The sequence below is a fragment of the Xylocopa sonorina genome, chromosome 9 (assembly GCF_050948175.1).
Source record: "Xylocopa sonorina isolate GNS202 chromosome 9, iyXylSono1_principal, whole genome shotgun sequence".
Taxonomy (NCBI): Eukaryota; Metazoa; Arthropoda; class Insecta; order Hymenoptera; family Apidae; genus Xylocopa; species Xylocopa sonorina.
In genome coordinates, this window is record NC_135201.1 from 11241231 (window position 1) to 11260850 (window position 19620).

At 36.5% G+C, this 19620-nt stretch overlaps 4 protein-coding genes across 10 annotated transcripts; 2 read left to right on the forward strand and 2 right to left on the reverse strand.

Moving 5' to 3' along the window:
* Positions 1-767: 767 nt before the first annotated feature.
* Positions 768-8416, reverse strand: LOC143427751 (protein meiotic P26). 3 transcript variants are annotated; one of them, XR_013102352.1, is made up of 11 exons: positions 8195-8416; positions 7283-8095; positions 6780-7111; positions 6505-6709; positions 5923-6421; positions 5689-5856; positions 5347-5597; positions 4907-5264; positions 4592-4824; positions 3611-4314; positions 768-1621 (listed from the first exon to the last, which is right to left on the reverse strand). XR_013102352.1 is itself a non-coding variant. In XM_076902182.1 (10 exons), exons 2-10 carry the CDS (start codon positions 7961-7963, stop codon positions 4210-4212), a joined length of 2832 nt encoding a protein of 943 aa, XP_076758297.1. In that variant the 5' UTR covers positions 7964-8090; positions 8195-8416; the 3' UTR covers positions 3313-4209. The 3 variants fall into 3 exon arrangements, 2 of the variants coding, with proteins under 2 accessions (XP_076758297.1, XP_076758296.1); XM_076902182.1 differs by lacking the exon at positions 768-1621 and having other exon boundaries at positions 3313-4314; positions 7283-8090; XM_076902181.1 differs by lacking the exon at positions 768-1621 and having other exon boundaries at positions 3313-4314.
* Positions 8417-8885: 469 nt separating this feature from the next.
* On the reverse strand, positions 8886-18222 carry Mtmr6 (Myotubularin related protein 6). Of its 3 annotated transcripts, none has more exons than XM_076902020.1 (15): positions 18204-18222; positions 17995-18090; positions 17564-17677; positions 17254-17416; positions 17021-17178; positions 16816-16941; positions 16624-16758; positions 16412-16544; positions 16104-16330; positions 15788-16038; positions 15561-15701; positions 15360-15486; positions 15025-15294; positions 14860-14956; positions 8886-9036 (listed from the first exon to the last, which is right to left on the reverse strand). In XM_076902020.1, exons 2-15 carry the CDS (start codon positions 18016-18018, stop codon positions 8924-8926), a joined length of 2079 nt encoding a protein of 692 aa, XP_076758135.1. In that variant the 5' UTR covers positions 18019-18090; positions 18204-18222; the 3' UTR covers positions 8886-8923. The 3 variants fall into 3 exon arrangements, with proteins under 3 accessions (XP_076758135.1, XP_076758136.1, XP_076758137.1); XM_076902021.1 differs by lacking the exon at positions 8886-9036 and adding an exon at positions 12131-12375; XM_076902022.1 differs by lacking the exon at positions 8886-9036 and adding an exon at positions 12630-12754.
* LOC143427690 (calnexin) lies at positions 10101-14002 on the forward strand. 3 transcript variants are annotated; one of them, XM_076902026.1, is made up of 8 exons: positions 10101-10255; positions 10354-10606; positions 10690-10985; positions 11074-11733; positions 11832-11972; positions 12121-12246; positions 12945-13112; positions 13274-14002. In XM_076902026.1, exons 2-8 carry the CDS (start codon positions 10363-10365, stop codon positions 13328-13330), a joined length of 1692 nt encoding a protein of 563 aa, XP_076758141.1. In that variant the 5' UTR covers positions 10101-10255; positions 10354-10362; the 3' UTR covers positions 13331-14002. The 3 variants fall into 3 exon arrangements, with proteins under 3 accessions (XP_076758141.1, XP_076758143.1, XP_076758142.1); XM_076902027.1 differs by lacking the exon at positions 12121-12246 and adding an exon at positions 12578-12700 and having other exon boundaries at positions 10102-10255; XM_076902028.1 differs by lacking the exon at positions 12121-12246.
* A 345-nt stretch (positions 18223-18567) lies between the features above and the next one.
* On the forward strand, positions 18568-19584 carry Apc10 (anaphase-promoting complex subunit 10). The gene is made up of 3 exons (XM_076902043.1): positions 18568-18739; positions 18813-19065; positions 19160-19584. Exons 1-3 carry the CDS (start codon positions 18715-18717, stop codon positions 19449-19451), a joined length of 570 nt encoding a protein of 189 aa, XP_076758158.1. The 5' UTR covers positions 18568-18714; the 3' UTR covers positions 19452-19584.
* The last annotated feature ends 36 nt before the right edge of the window (positions 19585-19620 follow it).

Consider the following 19620-nt stretch of genomic DNA (forward strand, 5'->3'; position numbering starts at 1 on the left):
TTTCATTTATATCTTTGTAAAATTACCTCCCTTTTTTTTTTGGTTTCGACTACGCGACACAAATTTCCCGTTCTTCGCCACCTTTTATATAGATTACAACAAACAACGGCTTTCGTTTGTTGTTTTATTCGCACAGGTTCGTAACACGGTCTAATGGTTGCAGCAACTTGTTTCGAAACTTTTAGGACGCGTCTACGTCTTTCTGTTATTCTTGCGACCACCGGCATACGTTATTAATCGATAGACCAAGCACTACAAAGGAGACACGAGACGAACTGAAACATTCAAGGGGTCGTAGGAATAAAAAATCGAATTGTTCCAAAGTGAGAATCGTGGAGACTGAAAATTGTTAAGCGCCACGATCGAAACTATTTTATCGCGCGAAACGAATGCTTCCTCCGTCGATGAACAACCCTGCCAATAGTGCAGAAATAATTTCCTAAGAGCTCTCTGTCGCACTGTAAAAAGTTGAAAATTGTACGTCGAGTTAAATAAATCTCCTTACCATTGCCACAGAGACATCTTAGCTGCGAATCGCTAAACAATGGACATATATTCTTTACGAATTTCGTTTCACCTCCCTCTATCCTCTCCCTTATAAGCTGCACACGCACAGATAGCACGTTATTGTAAACGAACACAAAGGACGATTAGAAAAACCGAAATCGTGTCGAAGTATTATCTTTTTTTGTTCTTTTTCTCGTTTTTTCTTTTTTTGTTTTTTTAGGTGGCACCTAAAAAAGGCCTTGGAAACTGTTTTTTTATCCTTTACCTTACATTTTTTTTTTCTCAATAGCGATAAAAATATTAGATCAGTTAAAAGTATAATACGTAGAACATATCTTGAATATGCTTACTTCAAATAGACTGACAATATATGTATACATATATCTCGTCTCTCGTAAACTGCTTACCGTAGGGTGATATATTCATTACTTTTTTTTTCTTTCTTCTGTCATTTAATTATTATTAGTTATTTTGTTTTTAACAATGTAAGCAGAGTTTTCTTTTATGTAGTTTTATGTAGAGAGTGACTATTATAATTCTATACATATTAGGATAATAAGACTTTTGAGATTGTAAAAATCATCAAAAAATCTATCACAATTACCATTTACGTAACAAGTAATCCTCGTTTCACTTTTTTTTCCTTTTATATTATTATTGTAATTTAAACATCAAGGCAAATAAGGGGTGAATTTCAACAGTGGCCTAAATTAGCCAAGTAGTCTTCCACAGATAAAAATATGTAAATAGAGTAAATCTATACTAAAATATTCAAGTATATATAAGGTGAGCGTAATATAATAATTTTGTGAGGTAAAAGACCCTCTCATTTAATGGTCATCCATTCATTACACTATGAGTTCATTATTTTTCTTCTTCGTTTGTTTTCTTTCAATATGACTGGCAAACTTTTTGCAACATATTTCTATTTATTTTTCTTCAATATTATTATTTTTTCTTTCTTTTTTTTTTTCATTTTTTTCTTATATCCAACGTACCGTTAGAGACCATTCGATGGCATTACGGGTGTTATTGTGCATCAAACAGAAATACACCTTCCACAAAAGGTGTCACGCTAACAGCATCTCATTTTGGTACCTCTAATTATATTTACCTAGCAACAACATCAGAGACTCTGTAAGGACACAACTTATCCTGACGATACTATTATCACAGGCATTATTTATATAACTCTGCTAATCATGACTATTAAATACTTCAGAATTACTTCTTTTTTTTTCTTCTTTTAATATATATAAAATTAAAACTTCTAATAATAAAAGATGATTACGACTGATTAGCTTAGGTGTACGTACGTAGGCTTCGTGCAATTTACTATAAATGTTATGCGCAAAATTTATTTTTTTTCTTTTTTTTTTCTGAGTAGCCCCCTCATTCATCGTTCCTGCGGTTTTTTGCACTCCTTCTCCCTAAGTATTTTAAACGTAACTCCCACATCCACCACTAAATAGCCATTTCTTTCCCTTGAACCGATTCTATTTCAGCGTAGCCAATTTGTTTGTATGCGAAAGAAAATTTGTTGAAGCTATCAAAGTAGAAATATATATATATACATATATATATATATATATTTATATTTCTAACATTTGGTATGGCAAGATAGTTTATTCACATTCAATCATTATTGTAAATAATTGTAACACAGTTTATAGCGATCTGCCCAATATATCCGTATGTATGTATATATATATATATATATGTATGTTGTATACACATTGCATTTATTTCTTGTTTTATAGTTTCAATTAAATCTTAAGGCTGATCATGTAAACAACCCTAAAAAATATGTGTATTTCTATATATATATATGTGTGTTTTACGTGGATTTTTTATCTTTTTACGGATCATGTTAATTATATATACATAAATAGAAGTTGTTTAGCAAACTGTACGTTGTTTTTACCATTTTTTTTTTGTTTTGTTCTTTTTATACATAGATAAAGATATTGTTCCTATGATACCGGTGGTATAATTTTTTTTTCTTTTTGTTAACTTACGAACCTTGTATAATATATTACACGATCGTTCCACAGCATTGTAAAATGTCGGAACGATTCTGTAATTTTTATAACAAATACATTTACATGGTATAGATATATTATTATTATTATTATTCGCACTAGCACCACGAACCAATAATTCACACACGCATATATATATATATATGTGTATATATTTATATATATATATGTTGTATTTATATGGTGGACCATAATAAAGCATCCTGAGTAAATATTGTAACCATTATGTGTCTCGCCTATTATTTTTTTTCATTTTGCTTCTTTTAACAATGCACAAATGGGATCTATTATCAGTGGCAAGTCTAGAATAATTGTTTTCGATTTTTTTTTTTCTCGAATATAATATCGTGTACGATTCCTCGTCTCGCAAAACATTAAATGTTTGATTCTCAACGTATTGTAATCTATTCCTTCCATATTAACGGTGCCTCGTAGAATATTATTATTATTTTTTTAAATCCATTTTTTAATTCTTTTTGAACTACTAATTTTCAAATGCACGGAGAAGAATCACCAGGAACATAGCTCATTTTTTTGTTCTTTTTCATTTTTTTTTCTTTTTTCATTTTATTTAAGCTTCGTGCTTGCCGTAACGAGGAGTACTGTGTGTGTATGTTATGTATGTTTTCGTTTCCATATAGTTTTGCTTTTAAATAGAGATATGATATGATAAGAGCAGGAAGTACTACCATGTGTCGCAGCATGCAACGTTCGTTTCCCCATCGCGTTAAGCACAGGAATTTGTATTATTACCATTTTTTCCGGTTAATAATAACCGTAACTTCTCGTTTCTCATGCTTATTAGATTACTTAACGATTCTTAAAGAAACCTTAGAAACTTAGTGTGTCTACGAATAGGTCTCGAAGTAACGTACGGAAGAAAGAGTCTTATAATCTTTTCTTTTTCCTTTCTTTCCCTATATCCTTAATATGCGTGTACGCCCATTTTGGTTTCATATTGAAACAAGTTAGAAATACACGTTGCTTCGAGCACAGATTGAAAAATCAGCGTGTAAAACAGTGCTCATTAGAGACTAGAATAATTTGATTTGTAAACATACCTAAAATACTGACGAAGTCGGAGATGATGCGATCGATTGTGACGGGAAGCTATTGTTCTGCAACTTCCTTCCTCTTCCTCTTCGCTGTTCGTGCATTCCAGCCATCCCCACACTTCTGGTCGAAACAATTCAATCTGATTTTTTTCTTCCTTCACTGCTTCCCCTTCAGTTTAACTTCGTTTCTTGTTTTGTTTTGTCTTCGCGTTAATTTATCTTGGCAGTTTACCAAATGCAACTTCGCTAAATTACTATTTATACTGTTTTTTGGTCGGAGACGTACGTTTACCTTTTTTGTTTTTGTTTCTTCTTTCGAATGTTGTTACTTTCATAAAACAGGGACGCATTTATTTTTGTTTTCCATTTTTTTCTTTTTTCTTACTTTGTTTATACAGACTATTAAAGCTGCATGCTGCTCTCTATTGCTTCAATAGGCCCAAATCTCAGAGAACTCGATGCCACGGGCATGTTGATTATTTTTCTTATTCCATTTTTTTTTTTCTTTCATTTCTTCAATTCATTTAGAGTAGAGCAACATTTACCTAGGAAGTTCCACTCACTGAAGAAAATTACGACATACTTATTTGGTCTGCTTCCTCGCTTCATGATATGTAAAGAGTGTTCAACACGAGGACGTGGTGATTATTTTTAGCCAGAGTCACGATATACCCCTCGGAGGTTATTTTCAAGCCACAACATCGAGAGACCTGCGAAATGTCATCAACTGATAGCATTAATCGAATTCAACTATAAACGAGTATAATATTATTCTGGCGGACAGAAGATATAAATCGAAAAGCTTCTTCGATTTTACTCAAGAGTACTACTACTACTATAAACCGTCTAAGGTAATCTTCTCTCGTTCTTCTGACGAACGAGACTTTAACTGCTACTGGAGATGAACCTTAAACGTTCACTCGTGCCCTTTACTGTAGTAAGGGGAATATCGGAAAAATATTTTTTTCAGGGTTGTACGATATTTACCTTGACATATGGACACTCGAATTCAGATATCAAGGAACCATCTCTTGAAAAAACAGCAACGTGGAAGCGGTTACCGTGCGAGTCTCCTATTAGTATATCTCCTGCATCGCTAATATCGATCCCGTTTGGGAAGTTTGTTACATTGTCACAGCCAATGCGACGCAAAAACTTGCCCTCCTCATTGAACACCACAACACAATGTCCCTTGAAGTCACAAACAAAATACTCTTTACCTGCAAACGAGAAGAGGGAATTTCCCTCGATAAATTGAATTACTTTAACCTTTTTATATTTTATTTGAAATTAATTATCTACCGCTAATTGCAATATCACTTGGTTCTCTCATGTATTCGCTGCAATCGAACCACCTTAAAAGGTCTCCTGTATCGCTGATTACAAATACTGTTGGCGATACACTATCAACAGCCAAAATGTGACCCTCGCTAGTTACAGCTAGGCCAGCTACAATATCGATGTAACGAATTGCTATTTTCTTAATAAAGTGACCGCTTTTCGTGAATATTTGCATCCTAGATCGCTCGTTTCCTCGGTCACAAACAACAAATTTACCGCTGTTCCTCATCACAGCTACCTTTCTAGGATACCACAATTGTCCCTCCTCCTTGCCAGGAACACCAAATTGGAATTTGAAGATACCAGTCTTTTCGAATATCTGCGAAGGAAGTCTTGCGATCACAAAACGGACGTGAAATTGATAAACTACACTTTGTAGATATTTAATCAAATTAAATTACTTGAATTCTATGATTATTCGTGTCGGCAACGATAATATCTTCGTCAGCGCTTAAACAGAATCCATGAGGGGAGCTGAATTGACCTTTACTGGGACCTAACTGTCCAAATTTGTACCTGATGTGCATAGGAGTTAGTTTTGTGTTATTCGAACGTGGATGGGCATAATTCCCGGATCCTGAACCGGTTACGTTTCCAACTGTATTCCCTACTACTACAGGCATGTTATGTATAGTGTCTGCCCTCAAATCATCTGCAATGAATATTAGCATAAAATTAAGACGTTTCGAATCAGCGAAATTATTATATGCACGCACATTTTCTTATTTAAAAAAGAATCTTACCAGCACCCTGTGAAAGTATCGGCGATGTGGACGAGGACAAAGACTGAAATCCTCCATTTAATAAACTGTTAGCAGCTAGCCCCAGGTTTGGTGTATCTACAATGGCTGGTGATGGACCCCTGCCCAGAACTAGACCACTGCCACCATTGAGAGTAGTGTTTCCAAGGTCTAAAGGATAAAGAAACATTACGCTATTCATTACAAAGAAATGAATTAATATCGTCAATTTCATACCTTGATTGCCAAGCGTATTTCCCAGTTTCGCAAGAGCTTGTAAATTACTAATTGCATGACTGGTGGAACTCAAATCGCCAGCGAACAGATCAGCTAATGTGAAAGGTGAAGTTGGACTGGGATTAGAACTAGGCTCAACTACGTTCGTGTCTCCGACCATTTCGACTTTCTCTGCCAAGCTAGCCAACTGCTGCAGATTGTACTCTTGAATACTGGTGAGCCCGTGAATGGGACCTGGAGGAAGGGATACAGGTGGTGCTGGTGGCGCGATATTTTGAGGACTGGATGTTGGAGGTATAACGAACGATGGTTCACCTTCGAAGGACGATTGCATTGACGTGGGAAGAGATATAGGAGACCTTGTGCTAATCGAACGCGGACAGCCCATCGAGGTATGAACAATTTGCTGGTTTGCAGAAACTCCTGGCATTGTTGTAATCGGTTCAGGTGTGGACTTTGTCACCGAGGTACTCTCAGTGTGAAATTTACCAAACACTTCCTACAATTTACCCATCTCGTTTATACAATCGTTCGATTGATACGTTTTTTAAACATTTAGTTGAATGTATGGTGTGTATTTACCTTGACTGTCTTCTCAAACTGATTGTAATCAGTTTCGAAATGTATAGAAAAAGTAACATTTGGCTTCGGCGTGTTCTTTATTAAATTCATTAATTGCGTTCCCACTGTACGACGAAGCGCAAGAATTTCCACAGCGTCACCGTGCTCGAGAAGTCTGGAGGTAAAACGGCAAGCATCTTCTATCTTCTCCATAGTTTTTTCAACGCTACATGTAGGAATAATGTATTAGTAAAAAATGTAAAAAGTATTTGTCAAGTTGTAATTGTTTTTCTGACCTATGAAATGTATCCATTATTTCTAATTCCCTATCCGAATGTAACTTTTCAAGCTCGACCAAAGCATTGTCCCGACATTTCTCTAAAATAGCTTTGTAACTCTGAAATGTCTCTACAATTAGATCCTTAGCTTGATCGTGTTGTGCTTGCAATTCACTAAGCGCATTCTCTAATTGTACCGAGACTTGGTCACAGTCTGCGATTCTCGCTTTGCTCTCGTTCATCAGTTTTATTAATTCCTCCTTCTGACGTGGCTCCGCGTCCATTAACCGTTCGTACTGATGTTCCGGAGCTTTGTGTTCAACAAGCAAACACTCGTTGCATATTGGTTCCTAAATTCATAAATGAAAAATGAATGAAATACATTTTGCAATTAAAAGAAAAAAAAAAAAAAAAAAAAGGAAAAGCACAGGATAAAGACATTATCCATACTGCGTACGGGCTCAGCTGCTATTTACAAATTATGAAATCAAGAGGCAAGAGAACTAAATAATCTTAATTACCTGGCAAGTGTAACAGTAAAACTTCATATTTTCAGCAGGATGATACTCGCAAAAAATAGGTTTGTGTATTGGTATAGCTTCGTTGGATTGCTTTAGATCTTCAAATGCCACTACTTTATGACTCTCGAAACAGCGCATAAACTGGTGCGCAGTGTTGCAGTTCGGACACAAGAAGTTGGCACAGTCCGAACAGCGTGCTACCGCGCTCTCTTTGGCTTTACACGAGGTACAGAGTACAGCCATATTCTCGATTGCGGACATGTCGAGAATATTAGTTAGAACATAGTCGCATGTCAGCGATGCGGCACCCTTAGAACTAATGGAAGTTTCTTGTTGACAGACAGGACAAATCAGTACGGAGCTGATCTTTGAATCACCCGCTTCGTCCATCAGAAGCTTGTCCAGGCAAGCCTCGCAGAACACGTGAAGGCAAGAGAGTACGCGCGGAGAACAAAGTTTACTCAGGCAAATGGCGCATTCCTGATCGCCGGTCTTACCGGAGCCACAGTTTATCTCCTCCAGGGCATCACCAGGATTGGAGGTCTCATTGCAGCCAGTAACATTGTTAATATTCCTTTCACCGAATACATCGCCGTTCTCTGCCTCTTCATTCTGTGTAATACCAGTTCCAGCTGGGACAGGCGCCGTTCCAGAGGGAACAGCCACCATGGACGATGCCATTCTGTTCTCTCTCGTTTCTCTTCGCGTCCGCTGATGTCTCTCCCGTTCCGAGTAACTTTCCTACAAACTTGACTTCCAAGTCAAGATCACTGTGAGATCAAACGTATCCGGCGTATCGTTCAACGTTCTCCTCTAACAAACGAAACAAACATGAATACCTAGCAAAAAGAAGAAGAGAAAAAAAAAAAAAGAAGGGAAAGGAAAAAAAGAAGAAAATCAAATCACACAAACCCCTTTTCAGATCGTGCGGCAGAGGGACCAAGACATCGTAGCATCGATCGTTGAATCACGACGAAACAAAACACTATCGTCACAGTTGGTCTCTACCGATGGGAATTCTACGATCGTGTGTATAAAATAACGCTTCTCGTGGCGCACCACCGACAAGAGAGAAAGAAAGAAGTTGAATCAACGCGCGACGTACACCACGACGAATGGATATTCGTCGTGCGTCATTTTCAGTTCCGTCAGCTTTTCGTCCTCGCTTTTACCTTCTCTTCCCTCGATCGATCCCCGTCCTTTTCCTCGACACGTTTCGTCTCGTGCTCGAAATCAACGAAAATTCTCCCTCGATGTGTGTACGTTTCGTGGTCACACGCGGTTAACTCGTTCTCTTTCTCTCTCTCTCTCTCTCTCTCCCCTACCTCTATCTCTCTCTCTCTCACTCTCCTCTCCTTCTCCCGTTTCTCTCTTGGTTCGGCTGATATTCTTCTATTTTACATTATGTTTGTAACACTGGTATTTCACTGGCCTCGGGAATGTTTTCGCCCACACTCTCTCAGGATTCGCGTTAAATTCTCGCCTCGGGCACGATCGACTGCGTGGCTCGCGTATCGAGTGTACCAACAAACATTTTCCTCCTTTTTCTCTCCTTTTCCTCTTCTTTTTTTCTCTTTTTATCGATCACCACCGAATGATTCCCAGCTCGTTCGCGAACCTTTTTAACCAACGGCGATCGTCTCAATCTCGATCGTTCTCGGACGCCTTGGCCGCGGATACTTGAGACTTTTTCATATGTAGAGCGGAGGAATAAATCATTCGAATCGAGAAGAGTTGACCCCAATGCAGGAGCCCTGCAAACAATTAATATAATGATAGGTACACTTATAGACCGCGCACGGGGCTTAGAAACTCCCCCAAGTTTCGTCAATGCAGCAAACCAAGCGACACCTTCCAACTATGTCGTGAAATACGAACGCTGGAAACTTTGAATGACCCCACTGACCCAATATCTACCTTCATACCTAATATATATATATATATATATGTTTCCGGGTTTATAATAAAAAAAAACAAAAGTACCATCATTTCTTCTGAATTGACTCCCTCTTCCCGATTAAACAGCGAAATGTATCTCTTCCATGCTCTAATGCAGTTCATGGCACATTTTCATGAATATTTTGTACATCAGATACTGAAATTAGAAATTGTTAGATGTTAACAAATTTTGCATGTGTCACCTCATTTTGATATAATAAAATACACAGGAGAGACTGAAATGTTATTTTATACAAACTACGCTTCGTTGAATTTGATATTGGATCTATTTCGTGTTATCATAGGCGAATTCAGGAGCATTATTGTACAGTGGCTATCAACTAACCATGTGCGACGCTTCATTAGAAATCCTACCACAAAAAAAAGAAATATAACCATGTTTCCTTTAGTTCTTTTTCTTCGATTCTAATATAAAATTGGAAATATCTAAATATTTTGCCATCTATTGATTAAATAACAATTTTTGTTGTCCCTAACTTTGACTGACTTTTTCAGAACGATTAGAAGATAGTAATTGACATCGATTAAGATTAGAATTTTTCTCATTCTGGAGAATTTTGCATCGCCCATTGGCAAACACTGGGATGGGATTGAACGACGCGACGTTCAAGGGGAACGGTTAGATTGCACGGATATCACACGTCAGAGATAATGCGAATGGAAAAATTCCCTTGAAGCTCGTGCAATTTTTCTTTTCGGTAAAAAACAAAAAAAAGGGAGAACGCGTAGGCGAATTTGGTCGAGGCTGACTTTTAATGGGAACCCAAATTGGCTCGTCTGTCGGTTACGTTGCTCGAGACGGCCACTAGCCGCGAGATTCTATTTGATAATTCAATTAATTAAGCTATATTTCCCATTGTCCGGCTGGTTTCCGCTTTTTCGAACGCGCACACATCCTTCCTCCGTGTAATCGAATTACTATTATTATTTAATTAAATCACCGCTAAGAGCAGACGTTTTATTTTACCTCGTACACTATTCAACCGAGGAATCGATGCACAGCGACTGAATTCGGTAAAAAAAAAAGATTTCACTTTCGCTACGATATTCTGGGCTGTTTGATTAATTTCTTTTCCGGCTCGACGTTCATTCTCGCACGTTTCATTTTGCAGGAATATGAGATGGCCATACTTGTAGCAAATCTAATCGTTCCTTTATGTTTACTGTGTAACATCATCAACGCTAACGAGAATGGCGACAGCCCTGCCCAAGATGTGGCGTCGAAGGTGGTCTACAAGACGCCAGAAATCTCTGGGTTCGCATATTTGGTAGAGACGTTCGACGACGAGGACAAGTTTAAGAAGGCGTGGGTTTTATCCGAAGCTAAAAAAGAATCAGCGGACGAGGATATAGCAAAATACGATGGTCTGGATGTTATTTGTAGCATTGGGTGTATATATGTATTCGAGTATTGTGGTACGGGATTGTAATGTCTGTTATTTGCGCAGGAATTTGGTCCGTGGAGGAACCAAAGAAACACGCGCAAGAAGGAGACCTAGGACTAGTGCTTAAGAGCAAAGCTAGGCACGCCGCTATATCCACTACGTTATCTAAACCTTTTCACTTCAAGAATGACCCTTTAATTGTGCAGTACGAAGTGAATTTTCAGGAAGGCCAGGAATGCGGAGGCGCCTATCTAAAACTGCTCAGTCTGGATCCGGAACACCAAGACTTGAAGAAGTTCCATGATAAAACTCCTTATACTATAATGTTCGGCCCTGATAAATGTGGAAACAACATGAAGGTATACAAATATAAACTTACCGATATAGAAGAACGTTATACTCGCGAATACGCTGCTTTGAAACATGTTCATCTGTATGTTAATCTAGCTGCACTTCATCTTTCGACATAAAAACCCTTTGAACGGATCCATGGAGGAAAAGCACTGCAAAAAGCCAAGGGAACGTTTGGAGGATTTCTTCAAGGACAAGCAGCCTCACTTGTACACATTAATTGTACGACCGGACAATAGCTTCGAAATTAAAGTCGACAACAAGGTCGTTAACTCTGGATCTTTGCTGGACGATTTCACTCCACCGGTCAATCCTCCATTGGAGATAGAGGATCCTACTGACGTCAAGCCTGATGATTGGGACGACAGGGAGAAGATCCCAGATGTAACGGCTGTGAAGCCAGACGACTGGGACGAGGACGCACCAGCGCAAATCGTCGACGAGGACGATGTCATGCCTGAAGGGTGGCTTGAAAACGAACCGCCCATGATACCAAACCCGGATTCGGTGAAACCTGAAGACTGGGATGTTGAAATGGACGGGGAATGGGAACCGCCGGAAATTCCGAATCCAAAATGCGCGGATGCACCAGGCTGTGGTCCGTACAAGCAGAAGATGAAGAGAAATCCGCGGTACAAAGGCAGATGGTCGTGGCCCTTGATCAATAATCCAAATTACAAGGGTGAATGGAAGCCAAGACTGATACACAATCCTAATTACTTCAACGACGAGCACCCCTTCCGAATGACTCCGATTGTATGCTATTATCTCATCGTTTTTTACCGTCAATTCTTCAAACAAGAATTTTCGCACGCCTACCGAATCGATTTTACATTAAACATTTGAATTTTCAGTACGCTGTTGGCTTCGAGCTTTGGTCGATGTCCACGGACATCTTTTTTGACAATATTCTTATTACTGACAACGAGGATGTAGCGAGAAAGTGGGCAGCCGACACATTCGAAGTACGTCATGCTAGAATCGCAGAGGAGAGTGTGAGTAATTATTCTTCATCTTCCTTATACAAAGACATAAAGATTGTTCGCCACTTACTTGAATTGAATTTACCGAAGATTATCGCGTGATATCGAAGGAGACCTAATTTTGATGAAATGTGTTGTACATGTACACTGTTCCATGCAGTTAACTTTATGGGGTCGCATTATGAAAGCAACAAATTATAAGCCAGGCTGGTGGGCGTTGTATCTCATATACTGCGCCATACCAGTCGTATTGTATATCTGGTTTCTACTGACACGAGTTCGTGAGGTACATTTTGTGATCTCAGACATGCAAATCATTCACTTTTCCGTAATATTGGTATGGAACTGTATAATAATGGCATTTTATAGCAGTGTATTCGTGTAGATTCTTCGCGTATAGCGTAATACTTCGTAGCTGAAAGTTTTGTAAAGAATTAGTATGCAAAGTTAAAAGAAAAATGTAGATATTTGAAAATTTCGCAGTATATGAAGAACGAATTCGAAATTGTTTGAATTGGAGTTTGAATTAAATCCAGAAAACGCACAATCTAAATTGTACGAGCGCAGTGCTTATGTATAAGTCGTACGAATTGTAATTTTATGATTATTTTATACAGTGGAGTGTATGGCGTCAAATCGGTACATTTACTGCGGAACATCCCTGGATGTGGGCTGTATATATAATAGCTGCTGGTTTCCCTATACTGCTAGTAATATATTGTTGCTGCTTTGCTTCTCAGGTATAAAAAAAAATCATAAGTCCTTAAACTATACCTCTCTTACATCCACTGTAACTATACAAAACATGTAGAGTATACTTTCTTAATTTTCTAGTTACATTACAAATTTTGTATTTGTAGAATCATATGCTAATATTGATAATTAGTTAAAGTCAGCTCTTAATTTTCTTTTTTTTTTTAGAAGTATTTAAAAGAATACGACTATTTAAAATGTGTAAACTATAGCAATCATTGTCGTTTATAGAACAAATACGACTTAAAGGATGAAGATAAGCAACCTTTAGAAACGAATGAGGAAACAGCACCAAAGGAAAAAACAGAAGAAACAGAAAACACATCACCTAGTACAGAACCGGAGGAAGAAAGTGAAAAGGTGAAAGAAACTGAGGAGATAATAGAAAGTGAAGAGAATGTTAGTAAAAATTGTTTTAAGTATCTACGATTCAAGTAGGGATGTTAATGATTGTTCTCGAAATCGAAAATTGATTTTTTAGAAAAATACAATTGGCATCCCTAAATAGAGGCAATTCTAATGCTTGAAAGATTTATTCGAATGCTTGGATTTGCTTTCAGGATACACCAGCATTAGGTGGCGATGGACCACGACGAAGAAAACCAAATAAAGAGTAGAATTAATTGAAATTAAAAGAGAAGAAATTCATAATTGCTAAGATATTTATGCAACATTCACATTCCACTTAAAAAAAAAAAAGAAGAAAAAAAACACTTGCCATTGTGAACGTTAGGATTTTTTCCAGTATCTATTTATAAATGCAATATAATACCACTGGGAGCCAAATATTTACCTAAGTGTTAATTAGGTATTTGGTTCCTGAGCGTAATTTCTTCATTATGTCATATTTTTCGAGCAAAATAATTTTCACGTCGAAGCATGTTTTCTCACACCGCGTGATTGATATAAATACTTTAAAAAAAGAAAAAACAAATTTGTAAGAATGATATTTGATGTAACTATTTATGCCTTGATATTTAGCAACATAACTTTTGTTATTGTATATTAAAAAGAAAAAAAAAAGAATAATAGATTAGACTTATTTGCAATTTCTGTACAACAGTGAAAGTCGTGTGTTCCGTTTTCTTTAGAAATTTCGTGGATCGTGCGTGTCTGATACTTTCTAACACGTAATAAGTTGTAGAACTACTTAATGTATTATCAGTTACTGTCTTTACATAAGCATTTATATTATTCAATGTAAACGATCTTTCTTAAATAATGTTTCATTACTTTGCCACTGAGTTAATAAAGTGTACAATGTAAATGAAATAATTTTATGTATTGTACGATGTTGTATTATTTGTAACTGTTATGTTTGAAATTGTTTAAGAATAATTAAACTGGTACATTGTAAAAATTCTCTTTTCTTTCGTATTCATAATAATTTTCATTCATTCGGAAAAATGATGAATTACTATGAAAAAAAGCGTAGAATACCAAGTTCAATTTTATTTTCGAAAGTGTAACTTCTCTAAGTATTAAAAGCGAAGCATTACGTCTTGCTTCATATTTTCTTATAATATAAAGTATAAAGTAAAAACAGTCTCGTTTAGAAAGAGTATGATTGTGCATTCTTAGAAGAATAGTCGTTATAATACAATTTACGTTAACCATTAAAATAAAATTGCTTTTTATTCGTAATACTTTCTTACGTATATATATATTCTTTCTTGTTTAAGATCAACGTGCTTTGGTTCGTAACAGTATAAAAAAGAAAAGAAAATGAGTATACAAAATGTACAGTTTCCTTATCGACAGATTCTCGTCAGGAGCAAATTTTTCAAATCCCATCGTAGCCGATGGAACAAATATAGTGCGCTTGTAAAATTAAAGCCATAAATAACAGCACCCATTGAGGCAGCAACGATCAGGACCAAATCCTGATCCTGATGTCACAGTTTGCATCTTTAACTTCTCTACTATTTCTGTTAATTTCTATGTCAAAACACTGTATCAATCGGTTTCATATTTGTTTCATCGCCTACCACTTATACCTTCTTAATCCTGTCCTAATGTGTTACATCTTTTACTCGTCATACGTAATATACATCTTAGGTATAAATCTCGAATTTAAATATGCGTTCAAAGTAACCAATTCATGGACTAGTAGAAGGAATACTGGAATTCTGTGTACATAACTTACAAGTAGGCACGGCACGCTGCGAATTATGTCCAGCTAGAACAGTGTGTGTACCCATACACCGTGTGCAGAATACCTGTCCGCATGACCAACAGTGATGCTGAAAAATGTACATTTTCAATGTAATATTCAATATTAATTTCGAATTGCAATTCTATTCAAGTTTACCTTCCTATTAAACGCATCAAACGTGGTCGAACATGTACATTCCTCTATATTCCGTAATAATTTCCAGTCCAAAGCAACCGTTTTCAGTTCGTTCTCCAATTGACTGATTTTTAACTTGCACTTTGTCTTTTCTTCGTGATTTGTTGAATTCTCTATGATAGTCTCTGACAACGGATCCTTTGCGAATTTATTATCGAATTTCAGCTTCCCTTGCACTCCCTTTTTCTGGATGTTATTTAAATTCAATATTGAGCTCAACGCATTAACTCTCTGTATAATTAAAGTTTATATTAAAAATTTCATAGACGATGAAAATTTGTAAACAGTGTTCATACCTTCACGAGAAGCTTAACGTGATCTTCCAAGCAACTGACATGATCGTGCATTACTAGAAGATAATCTTCGTACGTTTCTCTTGGATGAATACCATTCTCGAATCTAAAGTACATCCCGCGCCATAAACTGAAAAGTTATTTTATTCTTAAATTTTTGTTTCCTAATTAACAGTAAAACAACAAATAAGTGATGTATTTTACACGATACTCTGTGGCGCTAATTTAGGCTGAAGTACGAAACTAGTCTCTTCGTTGAAACGATTGCATTTGTACAGGGGATTTATATACTCGTGCATATTATTTGCTATATATCCCCACAGGGAATATGTTCTCTCCGATACTCTGAAATATAATTAGATACAAATAAAATTCAAACTGCAGATATTTATGAAAATATCCATGGTCTAATTATATTATCAAAACTGTACCTGAGAATTTGCCTTTCTTTCTCCGAGTTCCCTATAAAAGTACCGTGCTGGCAACTATGTACATGATCGTGGAGAGTTATTAGAAACAGTTCATTGAACTGAAACTTGTAAGGATATTGTTGCAACAATTGGTACGTTGCATCGATGAACTGTGTAAAAATTGGTGCTAACTCTTTACTATCACAGTTAATATGACCACAACGGTCGCTAAATTTATGTCCAAACGATAACCAGTCTTTTTCTATCAATGCCTAAAGAAAGAGAGAAGAGAATGAAACGAAAATATATACTGGATGTGTAACAATATAATTCTTACTTGGAAACCTTGGATTGTCCTGTAAAATGGATCCAGTAATAGAGCACTTAGTGAGCATACTTGAGCGGTGCGATCCCAGCCATCGCTGCAGTGCACTACTACACTAACTCCGTTCGAAACAGCCCTGGCTATAAACCAAGCAGTTTCCAAAATTGATCGTATATGCTTCAACCATCCACTATTTTCCAATCCATTCAAAAATGCACTCATTGACGTTGTTCTTTGTACTAAACAGCAATCAAAAATATCGTGTTCATAAAAAAAGGGACATAATTCAAGTAAAAGCTTTAAAACAATGATATCCTTACATTCTAACAATTTACTTAAACTTGTCCTCATCACATGAATGTTTTCGATACCAAAGAAGTGAAACTTTATATTATCGTAAAAATTCTCGTTCTCGTAACCCTTTCCCGCAGCTTTGTTAGCGAAGGCATTGATCTACAAATATGAGATTAAAGATTAATCAGTACGTTAGTATAATTTATAAAATACCTTAATGAACGTTTTACAGACTTACGCGCGGTCGTGTGTCGACAACGTACATATATTTCGAATTAGTATTTGTACGCAAGATATTGTACATCATCTGCTCGTCGTCGGGACATCGTGCGCTAAATCCCGATAAAGGTTGGCTACATCGACAAATAGCAGCCTATAAAATGTTTTACTTGTAGCTTAATTAATTATACGCATCCTTTAATACACATACCTTATTAGAATGTAAATATGTTAAAACTGGCAGCCTCCCTCTACTTCTAAACTTCGCACTGCCTATTAACGTGCTATTAGAACATGTACTAGGTATATATAAATATTTCGGATACGTATCGCAGAGCTAAAAAGGATTCAATCGATAAGTATTCAAAATAGATAATTGGTAAACTCTACAATGAAACAATCTTGAAAATTTCCACCTCGTAGCTTGTATTCAAGTACGTTAAAGACCATTCTTCGTTTGGAACACCCTGCCTTTGAAATTCGCTTTGTACATTGAAGAAATTCCACCCTGCGTGTTGTGGTAACGTGTCCTTACTTGCCTGGTAACTAAAACAATAAAGATCTTGCAAGCTTGCTGAAAAATAAAAAATATACAACATTAGATGCAAATCTTTCTTTACTGGGTTCTAAATCATAGAACAATGTTTACCTGGGCAAGACAATTTTGATAAAGTCAGATATATATCGTGACAATCTCGTTCCTTTGGAATAACAAATGTTACGATAAAAAAGTGTTTACACTTGATGCATAATGGAGAACCTGACGTAGTCAACGGTTGCTTCTCTATATTTGCAATGTGGGTATACAAGACCTGTAATTTCAAACCAAATATCTATCACTATCTTAATATCATAACTATCACTATCTTAATACCATAACTAAGTAACTTAGAAATTAATACTTTCTGGACATTTAAAATACTCAGATTCTATAGATACTTTCATATAGATTTACATACCCAAATTTTTTTCTTTCCGCTTCGTTCAGTAAATATAAGATGTGTTACAGTTAAATATAGCGTACCTATAGAGTGATTATTACTATACTTGTCTAAAATCCTTACGTTCTCCACCTGAAATTACAAATTTTCCATCGTTAGTCACAAGCCATCCTATCGCACACAACCCAACAGAAACTAGTTATGATGTTATCCTAAATTTATTAATTATCGAGGTTCGCGGATAATGTACAGTTGTTTAAAAGGAAATTGCAAAGATTAAATGTTACTGTAGAGAACTGATCGTTATCTTTTTTCCTGTATTGACACCGATATAACGTGAAACAGGGCACAGATTGGTGAATGGCATATTGACAGATGTTCAGTAATCACGATTCGCGATTCCCTTTAAACTCCAATTCGATACACAAAACGGACGCTTGTCTGGATACCTTTGGGATCTTTATTTGATCCATTTTGTTTCGCTCGTTCCGAATTATTTACACCTGACGGACCATTTGACGGGTCGTAAATTGGATACCACTGACCTATCACAGAACCAGCGGTTCTCAACTAATTCTTATCGAATATTAAGAAAAAAAAAAAAGTATCTTCAGGAAAATAACACGCAGCGATGTAATAATGACTTATTGACACACACCATGTCATACATATTTCATAAGTAAATATAAAATCAATGATATGTATCATGCTCTGTTCAATTAATATACGCAATGAGACTCGTTACTAGGGACGATGCGTGTATTGGATCCGATGGACCTTCCATTGGTTCAGTAAAAAATTCTTATTTCTATAGATGTGCTTCTGTATTATCGCATCTAGATAAAATAAGATTGAACATATGTGCGTGCCAGTACATCTTCAACGATTCTTAACGATGTGTTATTTAAGCAGGAAACATTGAAGGGAACGAGTATAAATGCAAATGCGAACGGCTTCCTCTTCTTGCGAATCCTACTCTAGCGTTGCAATTACGTACCTGAAAAAAGTCACGTGGTTTTGTTGTGATTTACCATATGTCTTACCGCGTATCCATCGCAAATGATAATAAATAAATAGTAAAAATATTTTTGATGGATTATTTTCTAAACATCGAAATAAACGACACTTACCACGTCTTACCAGTTGTGTAAATTGATAAGAAATTAACAATGAGTAACAAAACTGGTAATGCAGGTGAATATCTTCCATAGAGTTGAATTTTCTTAAGGAGAAAAGAAATTGTCCGTTGTAAAACAGTTTTTCTTAGGAGAGGTGGATCCTGTGCAGGAAGAGCTGGCAGGTCGTGTGCGGGAAGTTGGAAATCATGCGATTTGGAGTTTGTCCAGCTGTAAGCCTGGTTTCGGCGTGGATCAGCTGCGAGACGATATTACAGAGACCTACTGGCAGTCAGACGGGCAGCTTCCACATTTGGTGAACATTCAATTCAGGCGAAAGACAACGATACGAGATATATGTATATATACAGACTATAAGCTTGATGAAAGTTATACACCTAGCAGGTAAAACATCTGCAGTCGTAATTCTTTCAAATTAAATTGCATAACCATCTGTAACTTTATATTTTAAATGTAGCTAATGTAATATTATCCGTAGGATAAGCATCAGGGCTGGTACAAATTTTAATGACCTCCAAGAAATAGAAGTGATGGACCTGAATGAACCAACTGGCTGGGTTGTGATTCCTATCAAAGATATAAATGACAGACCTATTAGGACATTCATGATTCAGATAGCCGTAATAAGCAACCATCAGAACGGACGAGACACACATATGCGGCAAATTAAAGTTTACAGTCCAACGCAGGATGTTCTTGGGCCACCAGCTTCTTATACTGCAGGCCAATTCCTCACCAACGAATTGTTACGTTATGCTACAGTTAGATAGAATAATGAATGATAATTGAAAGAAAATTCCCATGAAAAGAAATATAAATTTCTTACCTATTTTAAAAACAGAAACATGCAATTCACGTTTTGTATATCATTGTTATGCTTGAATCCTAATAAAATATTCCCTGAAGATTTAGCGCAATATCTGTTTTAAATTATAGGTT

Coding starts and splice junctions, on each gene's coding strand:
- LOC143427751 (XM_076902182.1), bottom strand. CDS start 7,963: ATGGCATCGTCCATGGTGGCTGTTCCCTCTGGAACGGCGCCTGTCCCA. Junction 6,710..6,779: donor ATAATGGATACATTTCATAG/GTCAGAAAAACA, acceptor TCCTACATGTAG/CGTTGAAAAAACTATGGAGA. Junction 4,315..4,591: donor TCGAGTGTCCATATGTCAAG/GTAAATATCGTA, acceptor GACATTTCGCAG/GTCTCTCGATGTTGTGGCTT.
- LOC143427690 (XM_076902026.1), top strand. CDS start 10,363: ATGGCCATACTTGTAGCAAATCTAATCGTTCCTTTATGTTTACTGTGT. Junction 12,247..12,944: donor TACTGACACGAGTTCGTGAG/GTACATTTTGTG, acceptor TGTCGTTTATAG/AACAAATACGACTTAAAGGA. Junction 13,113..13,273: donor TAATAGAAAGTGAAGAGAAT/GTTAGTAAAAAT, acceptor ATTTGCTTTCAG/GATACACCAGCATTAGGTGG.
- Mtmr6 (XM_076902020.1), bottom strand. CDS start 18,018: ATGGATCAAATAAAGATCCCAAAG. Junction 16,331..16,411: donor TTTAAGTAAATTGTTAGAAT/GTAAGGATATCA, acceptor ATTGCTGTTTAG/TACAAAGAACAACGTCAATG. Junction 16,039..16,103: donor GGACAATCCAAGGTTTCCAA/GTAAGAATTATA, acceptor CTCTTTCTTTAG/GCATTGATAGAAAAAGACTG.
- Apc10 (XM_076902043.1), top strand. CDS start 18,715: ATGAGTAACAAAACTGGTAATGCAG. Junction 18,740..18,812: donor TAACAAAACTGGTAATGCAG/GTGAATATCTTC, acceptor AGTTTTTCTTAG/GAGAGGTGGATCCTGTGCAG. Junction 19,066..19,159: donor GAAAGTTATACACCTAGCAG/GTAAAACATCTG, acceptor TATTATCCGTAG/GATAAGCATCAGGGCTGGTA.